Source organism: Symphodus melops (genome assembly GCF_947650265.1).
Source record: "Symphodus melops genome assembly, chromosome: 4".
Classification (NCBI taxonomy): domain Eukaryota; kingdom Metazoa; phylum Chordata; class Actinopteri; order Labriformes; family Labridae; genus Symphodus; species Symphodus melops.
This window is the reverse complement of record NC_136694.1, coordinates 9,473,752-9,490,032: the sequence shown is the minus strand read 5'-3', so window position 1 is coordinate 9,490,032 and position 16,281 is coordinate 9,473,752. Positions and strand designations below refer to the sequence as shown.

At 39.3% G+C, this 16,281-nt stretch overlaps 2 protein-coding genes across 2 annotated transcripts; both read left to right on the top strand.

Annotated features, from left to right (window-relative positions):
- Positions 1-118: 118 nt before the first annotated feature.
- LOC306821883 (SRSF protein kinase 3-like) lies at positions 119-6,291 on the top strand. The gene is made up of 15 exons (XM_079340488.1): positions 119-232; positions 1,338-1,642; positions 1,716-1,824; positions 1,949-2,036; positions 2,452-2,539; positions 2,763-2,869; positions 2,991-3,156; positions 3,259-3,284; positions 3,365-3,424; positions 3,866-4,235; positions 4,395-4,492; positions 5,129-5,236; positions 5,328-5,397; positions 5,480-5,572; positions 5,808-6,291. Exons 2-15 carry the CDS (start codon positions 1,411-1,413, stop codon positions 5,990-5,992), a joined length of 1,800 nt encoding a protein of 599 aa, XP_079196614.1. The 5' UTR covers positions 119-232; positions 1,338-1,410; the 3' UTR covers positions 5,993-6,291.
- Positions 6,292-6,421: 130 nt separating this feature from the next.
- Positions 6,422-15,578, top strand: comtb (catechol-O-methyltransferase b). Its single transcript, XM_079340537.1, has 6 exons — positions 6,422-6,888; positions 7,825-7,996; positions 14,333-14,450; positions 14,772-14,965; positions 15,045-15,176; positions 15,257-15,578. Coding segments are annotated over exons 1-6 (798 nt in total). The 5' UTR covers positions 6,422-6,886; the 3' UTR covers positions 15,437-15,578.
- Positions 15,579-16,281: the final 703 nt, after the last annotated feature.

Sequence of the window (16,281 nt, the reverse complement as noted above, 5' to 3'; positions counted from 1 at the left end):
TATGACAGTCATAGATAACATAATTACAGGAGACTGCCATCTCCTGGAAATAGAAGTGGAAGCTACTTAGTGATAGCCTAAATGTCAGTAGGAGCAGCAACAACGTGCTATTCTTGGACGAAAGTGTTTTTCAGTCCCACAGACACAGTCAGAAAGAGGAGCACGCGGGTGAAGAAGCGCTTTCATTCCTCACGTCATGAATATTTGAACGGCATATATCACGCTTACAGGGGTAAGTGTGCGTTGTAACAAATGATGGCTATTACAATTACAATAACAACACTAACCCAGTATAAATATAACGCTGCATTTAACATAATGTCACTGCGTTAGCAGTTGCGAGACCACTCAACAAATTACAAGTTAACGCATGAGAAGAAAAAATTGAAGACAAACAACACAACAAGGCAGCACTATAAAGCAAAGGAGCTGATGAATTAAAGGAACAAAACAAACTCACTGTGAGAACCAGCAAATGAATATTTGACCCTAAACTGCCTTTTAATGCAAGTTAGATTTAGGCCTACACCAGAAATGTGTATTAGTATATTGGTTAACAAATTATCTGTAGCCTACTGCTAGATTTTTTTGGGGGATTTTTTTTTTATCTCTGTTTGCCAAGATGTGAAACAAAAACCAAAATGTATTTTGAAATATTTTGCAAAATTGTTTGAAGAATTAAACTAACCATCTGTGAAGAAACAGCTATGTGACATCGTTTGAAAAAATGTTTGTACGTGAAAGGATTTAAAACAATGTCTCAAGTTCTTTCAAAGAAGACGGCTGTACACATTTAGGCTTTTATTTTGAAGTATCGATACCTGTAAGCTTACTTTCGCGTTTTTAGTAAATGCCTTAGGACTTGATCCCTTGTAGACACAGTATAAGCTACAATGCCGACTCTTTACTTTTGATTTAAAAGAAATTATAATATACAAATAACAGCTCGACTTATTAATTATCTAAAACTAGAGACTTTATTTTTTTTCTGGACGATTTAATTTGCCTCTGCCATTTAACCCTGAATAGATCATGAATGATCTGCCTTTAATCTTTACAGCTGTGTTGCCTTTGCTGTAGTCAATGCAAAATCAGAGCGTGAGAGTTCAGTTGCAGATGGGCCAGTGTCAGGAGCTATTTACGTTTGACATACCATTCGTCCAGCTAAAAATAAACATACACATTCACTGGCTCTTCTGAAATGTCATTGCATAGAGCCGCTTGCTGAGTGTCTAAAAGCATAACCTGCCTACTCAGAAAACCAACAGTTGTTTAGGATATGCAAGAACAAATAAAGAGCTCTGTGACTGAAATTATGTAATGCCTTTTTCTTGTAGATTTCGTTGTTCTCACTGCTGGGATCTGGGCCCATCTCAGGCTGTGATCAAACTCTTCAGGCTCCAGTAAAACATGTCATCTTCATATGCTGCTGCTATATCAGCCCTTCTAACAGCCAGCTCTTCAAGTTCCTCAATCAAATCCAGCCCTCGACCCTCCCCAAAAACATCAGAAGGGCCTAATCAGCTCCAGTCGCCTAGCAAACCTGACCCCTGCTCTCCATCTGCACAGACACATCCTCAGTCACCTGAGCTTCTGGGATCTTACGAAGAGCCACAGGAGAATCCTGCAGATTATGGCATAGGTATCTGCCATCCCAACATCAAACTCCAACACACACATCTTTTCTTTAATGCATGCTGTACATTGTGTTGCAGGTGGTTACTACCATGTAGAGATTGGAGAGATCTTTGTTGATCGTTACCAAGTGGTTAAGAAGTTGGGATGGGGCCACTTTTCAACTGTATGGCTCTGCTGGGACATGGTGTAAGTAAAGGGTTAATCTTATGCTTCATCATACAACTTGTTTATGTAATTTAGTGATCATGATATACATTCAATAGCTAACTACCATACTTGTTTGCATTCATACTTGTCTGCATTTATTCAGGCAGAGGCGTTTTGTGGCTTTGAAGGTGGTGAAGAGTGCTCAAACATTCACAGAGACGGCGCTGGATGAGATCAAACTTCTGAAATGTGTCAGTATGAACACATTGCTTTTTAAAGAAGTTTACTGGATTTTAGTCATAGAGTACTCCCACAAACACAAGTAGTATGTCTGACTCAAGTGTTGTCAATGATTGCTACGCAAACAGCACGGAGAAATCTGTGTTTACTCAGTTTTGGTTGTGGAGTAGGATTATTCATGAATGAGTGATGCTGATAATGGAAATGCTTTTTCGGATGTTTTATACAAAAATATCTTACAATAGAGTGTACAGTATCATTGGGAGAAAACATGTGACACTTTAAAATAAAGGTGGGAATTTATTGGCTTAATATAATTTCATTATATTCAAATTATTTCCAAATTTCAGTCAGTAGAACGTACTGTGATTGTTTTATGTGTCAGTCTGTGTCCACACTGTAATACGTCCACTTTATGCCTACCAGGTAAGGGACAGTGACCCTAAAGACCAAAAGCGTGATAGAGTCGTGCACCTCATCGATGACTTCAGGATCACTGGAGTAAACGGAGAGCGTATCCTTTACAGAGGCATGTTATATGATGTTCTGCTGTTTAACTAGAGGTTTCCGTTTTTTACAACCATTCTTCATTAAAAAACTGATCAAAGCTGATATCACAATAACAAAAATCTTTTAAAAGTTGAAAGATTGTGTCTATCTGTGTGTGCCTCCTTCAGAAACTTAATGTGAGATTGAAACAAAGACTATGTGAAACAAGGTCCTTAACAGCTCACCAGACGTGTGCATGGTTCTGGAGGTGCTTGGCCACCAGCTGCTAAGGTGGATCATTAAATCCAACTACACAGGCCTCCCCCTGCCTTGTGTTAAGAGCATCCTCAGACAGGTGTTTATCCCCCTTCTCTCTTACAACAGGCTGAGCTCTTTTTTTGAACACATACTCATCCATTTCCGCTCATTGACTTGGAGTGCAGTGCCAGTGGCTGTATTTACGTTTGTTATCACAGGTTCTGCAGGGTTTAGATTACTTGCACACAAAATGCAAGATTATTCACGCCGACATCAAGCCAGAAAACATCCTGCTCAGAGTGGACAAGGCCTACATTGAGAAACTGGCGTCAAACACCAAGCTGTGGCAGCTGCCAACATCCCCTGCTTTTAGCAGCTCACCAGGTCGGTTGTACTAAATCAAATGCAAGCTTCATATCCTCTTCTGTTGATTTTAGTATTTACTCATCGTGAATCTTTCCTGTTGCTGTTTTCACCTAATGTTAGTGAATGGAAACTCCAGAGAAAAACAGGTTTGTAGAAAATACGTTTATTCTGATGTTATTTATTATTTCAATAATTTAAACCTCTTTATTTTTCATGCCTTTCTAAGGGGTTTTCCAAGGGGTTGTTTGGAAAGCTGACTGGGGTTTTCCACAGTCTTGGGGAGTGGGTAAGTTTTATGCAGTGATTTATTTGTGTGGTTAAGCATTTAATTGCATCTTGATAACATGTACAGTCTAGCAAACATTAATCCTATATGCATACATAGCCGTGGGCATAAACTTGATTATCAGGCATTTATCAAAAAACAGAACATGTAACACCAACTTTTAAAGTGAAAATGATATGACAAGGGATAATACATGGGATGCTCAAATGTAATCTTTGACACTGTATTCAATAAAATAAATAGATACCAGATTGAATTTGTCTTTAATAATGAAATGAATAATGATAATGAAAATGTTTTAACAGCATCAGAATGCAGATAAGATAGCTGTAGTTTGCATGATGCTGTGTTAAAAAGTTGATACTTTTATGACTTTTAGATGTATAGTGTTACTCACTGCTCATTTCTTATCGTTTCCAACAACTAATTTCACGTCGACAGTCCAGTAAGGCGTCCAGCAGCCCAATGAAGCGACTGACGCGGAAAGACAGAAGTCGACGAGGACAGAAGGGGGCTTCTGACAACCATCGAAAAGACAAACTTCATGTGTCTTTCTCTGATGACTCTGCTCTTTCTTGCACCCCAAGCTCCAAGCGCCACTCAAAGCTCACAGCTCTCACTAACTTCACATTTAGGAGGCACACCCTGCTGTTTGAAGATGGACAGGACTGGACGTCACACGACCACAGAGACTCCATCTGCTCATGGTCAAACCTCAACACAGATGCTCTGCTCCCTGGCTCCAGATCAGCGTTATTACATCAGACTACAGGCAAAGAGCCACCCCCACCTTCACCACCCTCTCCCAGTGGTCAGTGTTATGATGTTTGTGTCAACAAAGATCTGTACCTTGGTTAGCATGTTTCCAAAAGCTAATATTTACACAGAAATTAATTGTTTGAACTGTGCATCTTCAGTAAAAGTAACGCTGTGTGCGTTTCTCAGATGTCTTTTTTCTTTATGTATTCAGGTGTCCGTGACTCTGATGGACTGTTAGACCTGCTAAAGCCCCAGAATGCTGATAAAATTCATATCAAGATAGCTGATCTGGGCAATGCCTGCTGGGTGGTGAGTCATTTTTTAAAAAAGTAATTGAAAACCAGTTTGTTCTATAAAATTACATTTAATTTCTAAAATAGGCACATTAACTACACTCAATGGTGTAAACAGCTGCAGAAACAGCTGTTTCTAGTGAGACACGAGTGTGTTGACCAAATTTACTCTTGTACATGTCAATGCTATCAGTGTTGGCACTTATTAAAATTGGTAAAAAAACAAAAAAAAACAGAGAAACATATCATGAATTTATTCTCTCTGTGCCAGCTCACCTTTTAAAAACATTTCATTCAACATTTCTGACAGCTTCTGGATGGACTGCCAAAAAAAATGTTTCAGATTTATTGTACCCAAGATATTAACTCTAACTTTGTTGATCTGCTGACCTATTTGTTTTTTTGTTTTTTTTGTTGGGGGGGGTTGAAATGTCTTTACTGTAATGTAATGTCTCAACTGATTACTATGGAATTTATGTCATCCTTCGGTTGAAATGTAACAGGTTTATTGATCTCCTCTCTTCCACCTAACCTTATAAACACATTTAATATGTGATACTTTATGTGTAGCGTATTCAAAGTAAAAAAAAATAAAAATAAACAGAGGTTATAACTGAATGCATTAATAGAGTCACACATATCTGGTCTTCAGCATCAACACTTCACTGAGGACATCCAGACGTGTCAGTATCGTTCTGTGGAGGTTCTGATTGGTGCTAATTACAGCACACCAGCTGACATCTGGAGCACTGCCTGTATGGTGAGCAGAGGATAAAAAAACGGTTCCTTTCTTCTCCTTTTGATAGATGTTGTTTAGCTTTCACAACAATTTTTTTGTCCCTTTACTGAAGGCTTTTGAACTTGCTACAGGGGACTATCTTTTTGACCCTCAATCAGGAGCAACATTTACACGCGAGGAAGGTCTGTGTTGTCTATTATAACCCCCTATTTCCTTCCTCTTCCTAAATCTGCTTACAAACAGTATCTGCTCGTGTTCTCTCAGATCACATTGCCCACATAATTGAGCTGTTGGGACCCCTCCCATCTCAGTTTGCCGGCTCAGGGAGGAATTCCAAGAAATACTTAAACCGTAAAGGTAAAGTGACAATTTTCTTGATAAACATAAAGCAGTCAGAGTAAACATGGCATTTAACAAAAAGCTAACTTCATGCTACCGGATAACCTGCATCTGATTATCAGGACTCACACACTTTATACACTCGCAGTCGGATTCAATTTGTCATACTTCGAAGTTGTCATACTTTTTTTGTGAGTGGTTTGAAGAAGTGTGAGATAGATGGTGGCATCAGTCTACTTTTTACTCTATTCAGGACAACTTCGACACATCTCAAAGCTGAAGCCGTGGAGCTTGTTTGAGATTCTTCTGGATAAGTACGAGTGGCAGCGTGAGGAAGCTCTACAGTTCAGCTCCTTCCTCCTGACCATGCTGGAGCTGCTACCAGAGCAGAGAGCCACAGCTGCTCAGTGTCTCCAACACCCCTGGATCTCCTTCTAGGCACACTGGTTCTGCCTGGTTCAGGGACCGCTGGACTAGCTCTCTTTTGGAGCAGGCTTGGACACATTGCAAGAGACTTGGGACTCTGAAAGCTGTGGGACATGCAACAAAAAAAAAATCTGATGCTGGCATCATGAGCCTGTCATTTACTTGACTGAAATGACAGCTGCTGCTTGTTTGTTTTTCCATGTTTCTTTGATTTTTGCACAGCATTGTCCAAAAAAAGAGTTGGTCTTAATTAAAAACCGACTTATGATGTGATCACATAGTTCTTGAATATAAATAAACTGATAATATTGTTTTTTGTGTTATTTCTAACAAAGTTACGGCAAGATGTCGTCTCGAGGAAATGGTTCTCTAAGTTGCTGAAGGGTTAATAGTAAACTGTTAGTAAAAAGTAAACTGAGTATTTGAAAGGATTTATGCACAAGTCTCAGATTTGTCTTTCTGAAGGATTACCCTGATTACTTGCCAAAGTAAGGAGAATTAATATTGATTAAAAAAACAACAACGTAGTCTTTGATGGAAAACCCTCATTTTAAGAACTTCTTGAGACAAAAATATTGTCAACACTGGAAACTATTTTTCAAATATAGTTCAATAAAGGTACTCTCAGTTTACCCAGAAACAGTTAAATACCAAGCAGGGATTACATCTTTTTCAGTTTGTTTCAATACTCAAGCATGTGTCTGTGTTTGCCTTTAATGCCTGTAGAGATTGGGTCTGCTGTGCATGCCTTGCATGCTCACATTCAGCAGAGCTCTGAGAGGGGGATGGAAGGAAGAGGAGGGAGGAGTCTCAAATTTATGCTGGCATATGTCAGGCTGTGAGAGAACTCTCACATTTTCCTCAAGAGGAGGTGAGAAGTGAACAGGAAGCGTTGCCTGCCCACACATGTAAGTCCTTCTTTTTGAAAAACCTTTGCCTGAGGTATTTCAAAAAAAATCCTAACAAGTGTTTGCTCTTTTGTTGCTCAAGGAGATCATGGCTTAGTCCGACTTTAATTCCTAGACTGTGGATCATGTGCAGTTGTATTATTGTTCAACTGGGAAACCTTTTAAGTGTTGTTTTCCTGACTGTTTTATTTGAAAACTTTATGTTGTGGTTTGCATGAAGATAGAAAGGTCTTTCATAATGCAAAGCATATAACTTTGTGATTTAATTCTACATAATAAAAGACACAAGTGTGTGTCCAAGCCAAAGCTATTGTGCATTTCTGCTTCTGCTTGTGGTGGTCGTGAGATTGTTAGTAAGAACCAAAGTAAAGGTTGAAGTCCCTGGCTCTGCCTTTTGTGACATTGCTCTTAACCCCCAGCCTGTTGCCATGCAACTCAAACTCCTGATCAAAAGGAATTACCTCAACCACCACTGGTCTTTCAGAGTTGCATTTTTTCGTGGTAATGCCATTTTCAGCCATGCTCTCTTTCTGTTTTCCCAGACAAGGAGCCCCTATTAAGTATTCCGATTATGTCACCCTTTTTTCATTCTGCTCTTTTCTCATAACACTGTGTTTTGTCTTTATCAGTGCTGGTCAATATTAAATGATAACCAACAGTGATATGATCACAGAGAGGTGTGTGGGTGTGCAGTTTGGTTCTGTCAGCAGCAGCTGATAAAGAAAACAGAAGCAGAAACAATATTGTACTCAGCATAGTAAACACCCATCTCATTAGCACCACACAAAGGACACCTCTCCCTTTGAATGAGAGATGATTTGAGGGCTTTCATCTATCTCAGACAAATGTCTTATTATTGCACCGTGTCCGCAGTCTCCTCACATAATGCAGGACTCCATACTGAATTGATGTTTTTGCTCTCTGCCTTGGTTGCAGGATGTGGCTGACTCTTCTTTACAGTTGCAGCGGTGGAGCAGCTCTTCTGTATGCTCTGTATAGATGGCTCATTCCTGCTGCTGTGCAGTATCATGGAGGACTGGCACTCATCTGGCATGATGTCATTGTGGAGCGGATGCTGGACACACTGACCCAGTCTACACGTCCTCAGGTTAGCCTTCTATATGAAGTATTCCACTCTTACTAAGGTACTGCAATAGGTCTAAAGTAAAGTGATGATAACAGAAAGCCAAAGCTTTCCAAGAAATCATTTCCAAGCACTACTCAGTTAGTGTACCTTCTGACAAAATCTGGTCAACACTCATGGGAACTTAATTTAATTTCCACAAATCAAACTCACTTTGAGCAATTTTTAGCACTTTAAGATTTCAAATGTTCATGCTGAAATGCATTATTATTTGTATTATAACTTCACAGCCAGCACCTTAAAACAATCCAAACAAGAATGTCTTGAAGGGATCAAAATGGTGACCACAACACTCTTTCTGTGAGGCATTTTAAGACACGAAGCGCTGGTCAACATTAAGATATTTCACAGAGGAATGTATGTGAACATACATACATTCCTCTCCAAGCTTTCATCTGAGATTGCAGCACACATACTCCTCCTCCACATAACCTGTGGGTCATGTAATCTAGACCAGCAACGCTCACATGGATCCATTTCAAGCAGTGGCATTTTGATGACAGGAAGGATTCTGTTCTGATAACGTTCCTAATGCCAAGACATGTTCAAAGACTAGCTCGAGTTCCAAACAAAAAAAAGAGACACATTCATTAAAAAAAAGAAGAAAAAAAAAAGAATTTAGACACCATACAGAAATTGATAAATGAGTGTTTATCTTCTTCAGTACGTCATGTATTGAAGGGGTTGTCCAGGGAAAACAGCTTTAAAAAACTGTCAAATCTAATATGTCAAAGGGTATCTAAAACAATGCTTTGTCTACTTTGACAACAGATCTTTTCACTGCATCCCAGTTTGCTGTAATTGCTTTCTCCTGTAGAATATACTCTAAGAATGTAAATTTCAAAAATAATTAAATACAAATAAATACATTTTAGATCGAAATATTCCTCTTATACTCTACTGGCTTGCATTTGTCAACATGTTTTTTTTATTGCCCCTCTACAGAAGAACATCAAAATAAATTATTGATTTTAAAAAAAATACAATAAATATATGGTTCCCTTGAAGGCCCTACTTTCTGTTGTTGTTGTTTTTTTTGTTTTTTTTTACATGAGTGGTCAGATGTAGCTTACACGTATAAACTGGAGACTGAAAAGTTTCTGGTTTTCATTCCCTTGAAGGACTGTTAGCCATTGAGCAATCACAATTTAGTAATCAGAGTAACAGGATGTGTTCTGTCAGACGTGTTCGGTTCACACCCAATGAGTTTTAAGAAGTGACCAGTCAGCATGAAAACAGATGCAGTATGTGGGTGCAATATTTGTGTGTGGAGAAGATGTAGATCTGGTGTAATACTCTTATCTTACAGTAAGCAGGCTATATTCTAAAATGCTTTGAGCTTTTAGTGATACAGTATGTTCTGATTTTGGCTGGTGTCTGATGCAAATTCAAACTCTTGAGTAAAGTCATTGGCAGTTTAAAGACTTGTTCTTCCCTCCCTTGAATTTCCCTCGGGATCAATAAAGTATCTATCTATCTATCTATCTATCTATCTATCTATCTATCTATCTATCTATCTATCTATCTATCTATCTATCTATCTATCTATCTATCTATCTATCTATCTATCTATCAATCTGGGGGCAGTTGGCCTTGCAGTTAGATTGCGCCCCATGTATGGAGGCTATAGTCCATCAAACGTGCAGCATCGATTCAAGTCCAACCTGTGGCTGCTTTCCTGCATGTCATGCCCCACTCTCTCTCCCCAGTAAACTTTCCACTGTGCTTTCACATAAAAACAAAAAGACAAAAAAATAATCCAAAATACACAGCTCACTGTTTGATGATTACAACACAAACAGGATTAATCTGCGAGTTAAGAATCTGTCAGATCATAGGCAGTTACAGACATTTTTTAGGGGTGCTTCTTCCACTGATACAATAACAGGAGCATGAGTAAGACCACATTTTTGAAATTTGACAGAATTATTGCAAATATCTTAATTACATGTTTAAGCTACTATCATGAAAATGCATTAATAATCTGCAATACTTTAAGTGAAACCTAATTATTTTTTGCCATACACTGTATACAGCATACCCTAATAACCCCTACTCTCTCTTTACAGTCTGTTTAATCCAAACGTTACGATTGAACCAGGAGGTTTTAGTGGAGCATCATCCCATTAAAATGTGTGGACATGTTGTCTTATAACAGATGTACATTATTTAATACCAGCAAAAGTTATTAGCCTTCCCTCATTCAGGTGGTTTAGCACTCTGGCTCGCTAGCCAATATTAGTAATGCTGTGTGATAAAGTAGCATTGTGTTTCATTTGAATAAGTGTATCTGAGTAGGTTGACATTTTTAACCCTAGAGGTTAATGAACAGAAAAGTACAGAACCCCTGAAAAAAAATTCTTGTGCACACAAGATAATTCTAATTATGACGTGCGTAAAAGTTAATTTTGAACTATTTAGCCTTGACGATGAGTTCAGTTCATAGAGCCTTATGAAGTCACTTTAAAGAAGGAATGTCATACAGTGATATTTAAGGACTTGAATTGACCCCCAATAAAGTTGTTTGAATTGAATTGAATTGTAAAAAGATATTTTTGTATGTATACATGTTAACAAAGTAAGGTACAGCACAATTCTATAACTTGTGGAATTAAGATGCTTTGAAAACCTTAATGACAATAGTATCAATAAGAATGTACATCTTGTGCGCACAGGAGATATATATATATACCGTAAATTCCGGACTATAAGCCGCTACTTTTTTCTCACACTTCGAGGACTGCGGCTTCTACTCCGGTGCGGCTAATGCATGGATTTTTTATGGGGGACAATGAGCTTCTGCCGCAAAAACATTTGACTTCGTCATGTCGGATCTTAATATCAGTCATTTTGCGCTTCATGCACCCTCATGATGGAAAACACACGGAGAAATACATATGATGCAGTTTTCAAGTTAAAGGCGATCGACCTGGCTGTCAAAGAAGCTAACAGAGCTGCTGCACGTTAAAGAGCATATTGCAGGTTAAAAAAAAATTTTAATTAATATTTTATATAGTCTGTTAATGGCTGTAAAATAAGTAGGTTATTTTTTTAATATGTTCTACAACACATAAGTGCTCTAATTTAGAGGAGAAAGTGGCTGTTTTAGCATAGCCGTTTAGAGCGTGCTTTTTTTTCAACAACTTGTCATATGACGTAACATGAGGGAGTCCCGTTCTCTGACTCTGCTTTGATCGGCTTTATGCGTCCGTGTATGAATGAATGAATGAAGCCTTTATTGCCCCTGGGGGAACTTGTCTTGCACCGAGAGCATCAAACACTTTACAAACAAACATTTAGAAGGCAGCACAAAAGAATTAAAGCACAAAAAAACAGGCTAAAACATGATTAAAGAGGAGTAATGATACGTGGTAGTGAGTGAGAACAGACAGGATGCCTCCCTGCTATAGTTTGTAACTTGAGCGGCGCACATTCAGGTGCACAGTGTAAGTGGCTTGATTATTCATAGTGTGTTTTGGTGAATTATTCTCACAACCTCAGAAACGATCGAACAGACACGTTGAATATTTCGGTATCAGACACAAAAACGTTTCCTTATTAATGATTTAAATCTCTGGCTGTTTAACATAAAATATTATATACGCAGACAGAAAGCGTTTAATGATTTGATCTGCTGGAATCCTCTGTATATTCTCTAGTGTGAGCGTAATAGACACCGGACAGTCTGTTTTAATATATGTAGTCATACGATTTATTATAAATCCAACTCTGTTACAAGAGAGCGCGTGTGTGTGTGCGCAGTGGGGAAAGACGGAACGCGCAGTTTGGAAACGAAACGAAACACAACCTTTACTTCTGTCGGTCCTTTATCCCATTAAAACTTTAAACTTTTTGTAGTAGCCTAATATATGTGCACGTATTAAACTGTGGAGTGTGTGCGCTGTTGTGCATGTTTGTGTGGATTACGTGCGCCGTGATCCTGCACCATACACTGTATTTTCTATAACAACGTGAGCACTGGGCTGCATGAGGAATAAACAATTAAGACATGGTGCTGCATTTGCACAGGCCGTGTAATCGGGTTCTATGTCTGTCTGTCTGTCTCTCTCTCTCTCTCTCTCTCGCTCTCTCTCTCGCGCGCGCACAGCGCGGCACCGTAATACGTTGTACAGATTTGCCGTTTTTACAAGCAGCTCCCATACAATGTAAAGGTGAATGATCGTCACTTGCACCTTCTACAAATAGTTTTTTAATTGATTGAATGTGATTACAAACTTTACATATGCTGATGTGAACACAGCACTCGCCCATATATGGCGAGCTGACACCTGTCACTCAGCAGGACGCCTGCTCCGGGTCTCTCCTCACACCACAGCTTCACTTCTCTCCTGAGGCCGTTATTCCTTTAATCCTGCCTGTTTCTGCTCTCTATCACATTTAACAGGTTCAGAATAATAAGCCAGTGGACCATTATATGTAAAGGAATACATGTCTTCTTCCTCTTTATTGACGGGAGTGACACTCGGATCCATGATTTTCTATGTTAAACAGACGGGGATTCAGCGGGACTCCCTTATGTTACGTCACAGCCGAATGCGGAAGTAAAAAGCAAAGACGTGCGAAAACGTACTAAAACGTCTCCAGGAGACCCTGTGGGTTATTAATTTCAGAATTTCTTTAAAAACAGTATTGTTAACGTATTTTCCTATGATTAGTTAAGTTTTGTCTTTAACCTGCAATATGCTCTTTAAGATGACACTGACAGCGACAACAGAGACTGAGGAAGTGAGTAATGAAGTCATTCTGAGGCAGTGAATGGATGGACTTTTTCTTGTGAAATATATTACGGTCATCTTTTTCATCAGCCGTGTTACAGACACCGTCGGCTAGGCTTCGTATTGTAACGGTTCATGTTGTAAAGTCAGTAGTTGATAATGTGTTCATAATTCCGATTATGTGGAGAGTCAGTGAATGCACCAGCGAGAACGTGTTGAGTGGCTGTATGAGAGAACGCTGGGGGAGAGAGTTGGATTGTTACGGCAAGTTATGTGTTGCTCTCTGCTGTAAACGGCGTGGTCACGGCCGACAGTGATCGGGTTATTAAAAGTTATTATTTGAACGCTCTCGTCGTCCTTTAACGTCCGTACGGACGCTACAGTATTTGCGGATGTTACCGGTAGCCTACGTCTGTGTAAATAGCTCTTGTTATAGCGTGGACACCTGCGGCTTATAATCAAGTGCGGCTTATATATGTACAAATACATTTATTTACTTATTTTTAGCCGCTGCGGCTTATATCCAGGTGCGCTCAATAGTACGGAATTTACGGTATATATTTTCACTTTTCGAGACTTCAGGGCCTCCGTAGAAGAGTAATCTGATAATTAGATCCTGCATTTAAAACTTTGATATAAAAGCATAAATGTATTTGCATTTAAATATTGTGCCACAATGAGTAGATTAGGCTACATATTATACTGAATCGCCTGCAAGATGACATACAAATAAAGGTTAATGTTATGATAATAAACATGTAGGAAACAGAATACTTTTGCAAAAACAAATCTACCTACTTACTTTATTGTGGTGTTACTTAAAAATAGCATGTTACTCTTCTTGTTGTTGTAAAAATGTCACATGTAGGAAAAGATCTCCCGTTCATGAAGTGAGTGGTTTAGCAGGAGGACTGAACAGGAACTCTCTAGGTCAGAATTTCTTTATGAGCTGGACACCCCTAAAGGCCTGAACATGCCCGAATATACTCGACATTACTCCCGAAATTTACTTGAGATAGTAATCATTAGAAAAGTCCCTTTTAATATGTGGAGAAGGACGATCTACCATCTGTAATTTAATAAATTAAACATTCTGTTTCACCTTGAATATGTACATCTGTACAGTATTTCATCTTTTTGACATTCTGTTGCATAATCCATTTCATCTTCTTCATTCCCATCTCCTTCAATCCCTCCTTTTCCTAACTCAACTCAATAATGTAACACAACAAAGATGTGCTACTGCTGACACTGACCCTGGACAAGGCCTCCTTTTTAGACACATAATGAGTCCTAAACTGAAGACATTTACATTTCTACATATCCACAGCGTGCTTTAGATTGGATTGCAAAGAATGCACATTATGTAGTGAGATTACATACAATCAGCAGCACAAAACGGACTACATTTAAAAAATACACCGACAAATTGAATCTTTCTGTTGAATAAAGGTTTAGAACCAGCACTTCTATTTTGTCTGCTAAACAATCAAACTAAAAGGATTAATGGATGAAATAATGGGCGGTCCAATAGTAACATGGGGGAAACATTTTTCTCTCTCAGCGACTTCTGAATGCAGTACAGAAGAATGCCACCAGAGGGGACCCTCGCAGCGTGGTAAAAGCCATCGATCAGTTCTGCAGACAGAAGGAGTGGGCCATGAATGTGGGTGATGAGAAAGGTGCAGTTTTATGAGAACAATCTCTTCCTGCCTTGACCCATCTGTTTTGCAGTTTCTGTATTTCTAAATATTTGGTTGGCTTGTCTAATTCCTGCTTAGTTTGGATTTCAGCTGCTTAACCGTTCAGGGTCACCTTTGTCTTATTTTATACTTCATTTTGCACCAACAATTTAGTGGATGACAGTCTGTGATTGCTGGAGCTCACCTGTTTTAACGTATGCATTTGATTAGTTTTTGTTTAGCTGAACTCAGCACAGCCATCCCTGAACAAAAAGTTCTCTCTTGACCCACATGTTTGGTAACTACCTATTCTTCCCACAGGCTGCATTCTTGACTCAGTGGTGTCTGAGGTAAACCCAGGTGCTGTACTGGAGTTAGGAACCTACTGTGGCTATTCCACTGTGCGGATCGCCTGCCTGCTTCCCCCTAATGCGAAGCTCATCACCCTTGAATTCAACCCAGACTTTGCTGCAATTGCTCGTCAAGTCATCACTTGGGCAGGATTAGAGGAAAGGGTAAAGTTGTATCTTCATATTAAATGAAAACCTGATTAACATAGTGTGAACACAGAATGAACAAGTTTCTCAATTCTAGGTTCAGTTAGTTGTTGGAGCATCTGGTGACTGGATCCCAAAAATGAAGGAGCACTTTGGTTTGAACACGTTTGATTTGGTTTTCCTGGATCACTGGAAGGATCGCTACCTTCCTGACACAAAACTGATGGAGGCACGTTTGGTATTTACTAATTGTCTTCTGAGTTTATGCTTGTTTTCCTGCTATTGACGCCCCTTTCCCATTTTCCTCAGGAGTGCGGTCTCCTCAGGAAAGGAAGCATCCTGCTGGCTGACAATGTCATCTGCCCAGGAGCCCCAGAATACCTGGAATATGTCCGCAGCAGTCCACAATATGAAAGCCAGTACTTCAAATCTCACCTCGAGTACACCAAAGTGGAGGATGGCTTGGAGAAGTCTGTCTTCTTAGGATAGCAATTAACAAAAATCACGTTTTACATAGAAATGTATAAACCAGTAATCTCTTAAGTCTTTGTTTCACTAAATATACTTTGAATAAGTCAAAACAGTTTTTCTAATAGTGTGGTTTTACTTGAAATAAAAAAATGTCATGTGAAGGGAAAACAAACCCAGTTGTATGCTTTTTTTTTCAAAGCCATTCTAAGTCTGGAATAAGTGAAATGCTCTTTGAGGTGTGTCTATAGGTGCAGTAAGCGGATGTACTGTTACTACGTTCAAGCCGATAATTGACAGATGATGACCTGGAAACTGATCTGGGGCCTGCTTTCCCCAGAGCATTGACTCAGATCAATAATAAATATAATCCATCCGCATTCTTTGCAGCAGAAGCCTAGTTTGTCTTCAGATATTCTCTACCATTGTGCCAGTGTTGACAGTTGTGTGCGGAGAGGCACTCTTGTTTTTTGAGGCATGTTAATGCTTATTTGTGTTTATGTGTGTGTAATTTTGAGAGAAAGAGCGAGAGAGAGACAGAGAGAGGGAGAGAGAATCAAATGGCTTCACATCTAATCTCTCAAAGTGACAGAGTTCCATCATACTGTTGTTGGGGCAGTGGGGGTGGGGGATATTTGGTTTAGCCGTATGAAAAAAAGAAATGGGCTAGTGCACCTAGTGCTTTCTTCACAGACGCCTGCATGATAATCCCAATCCGTGGCCATTAGTGTGCTGACAGAACGAGCAAGGAGAGAGTTCAAAAGAGAGAGATAGATAGAGAGAGAGGGAGAGAGAGAGTAAGGGGGTTGATGATGCTGGGGGGAGTGCCTGGACAGAGATGCACGCAGAGGAAAACGAACGATAGA

Excerpts from the sequence above, each read along its gene's own strand:
- LOC306821883 (XM_079340488.1), top strand. The coding sequence starts at position 1,411 with ATGTCATCTTCATATGCTGCTGCTATATCAGCCCTTCTAACAGCCAGC. Across the intron at positions 4,236-4,394 it reads TTCACCACCCTCTCCCAGTG|GTGTCCGTGACTCTGATGGA; the intron begins GTCAGTGTTATG and ends TTATGTATTCAG. Across the intron at positions 5,573-5,807 it reads GAAATACTTAAACCGTAAAG|GACAACTTCGACACATCTCA; the intron begins GTAAAGTGACAA and ends TACTCTATTCAG.
- comtb (XM_079340537.1), top strand. Across the intron at positions 7,997-14,332 it reads CCCAGTCTACACGTCCTCAG|CGACTTCTGAATGCAGTACA; the intron begins GTTAGCCTTCTA and ends TTTCTCTCTCAG. Across the intron at positions 14,966-15,044 it reads GGGCAGGATTAGAGGAAAGG|GTTCAGTTAGTTGTTGGAGC; the intron begins GTAAAGTTGTAT and ends TCTCAATTCTAG.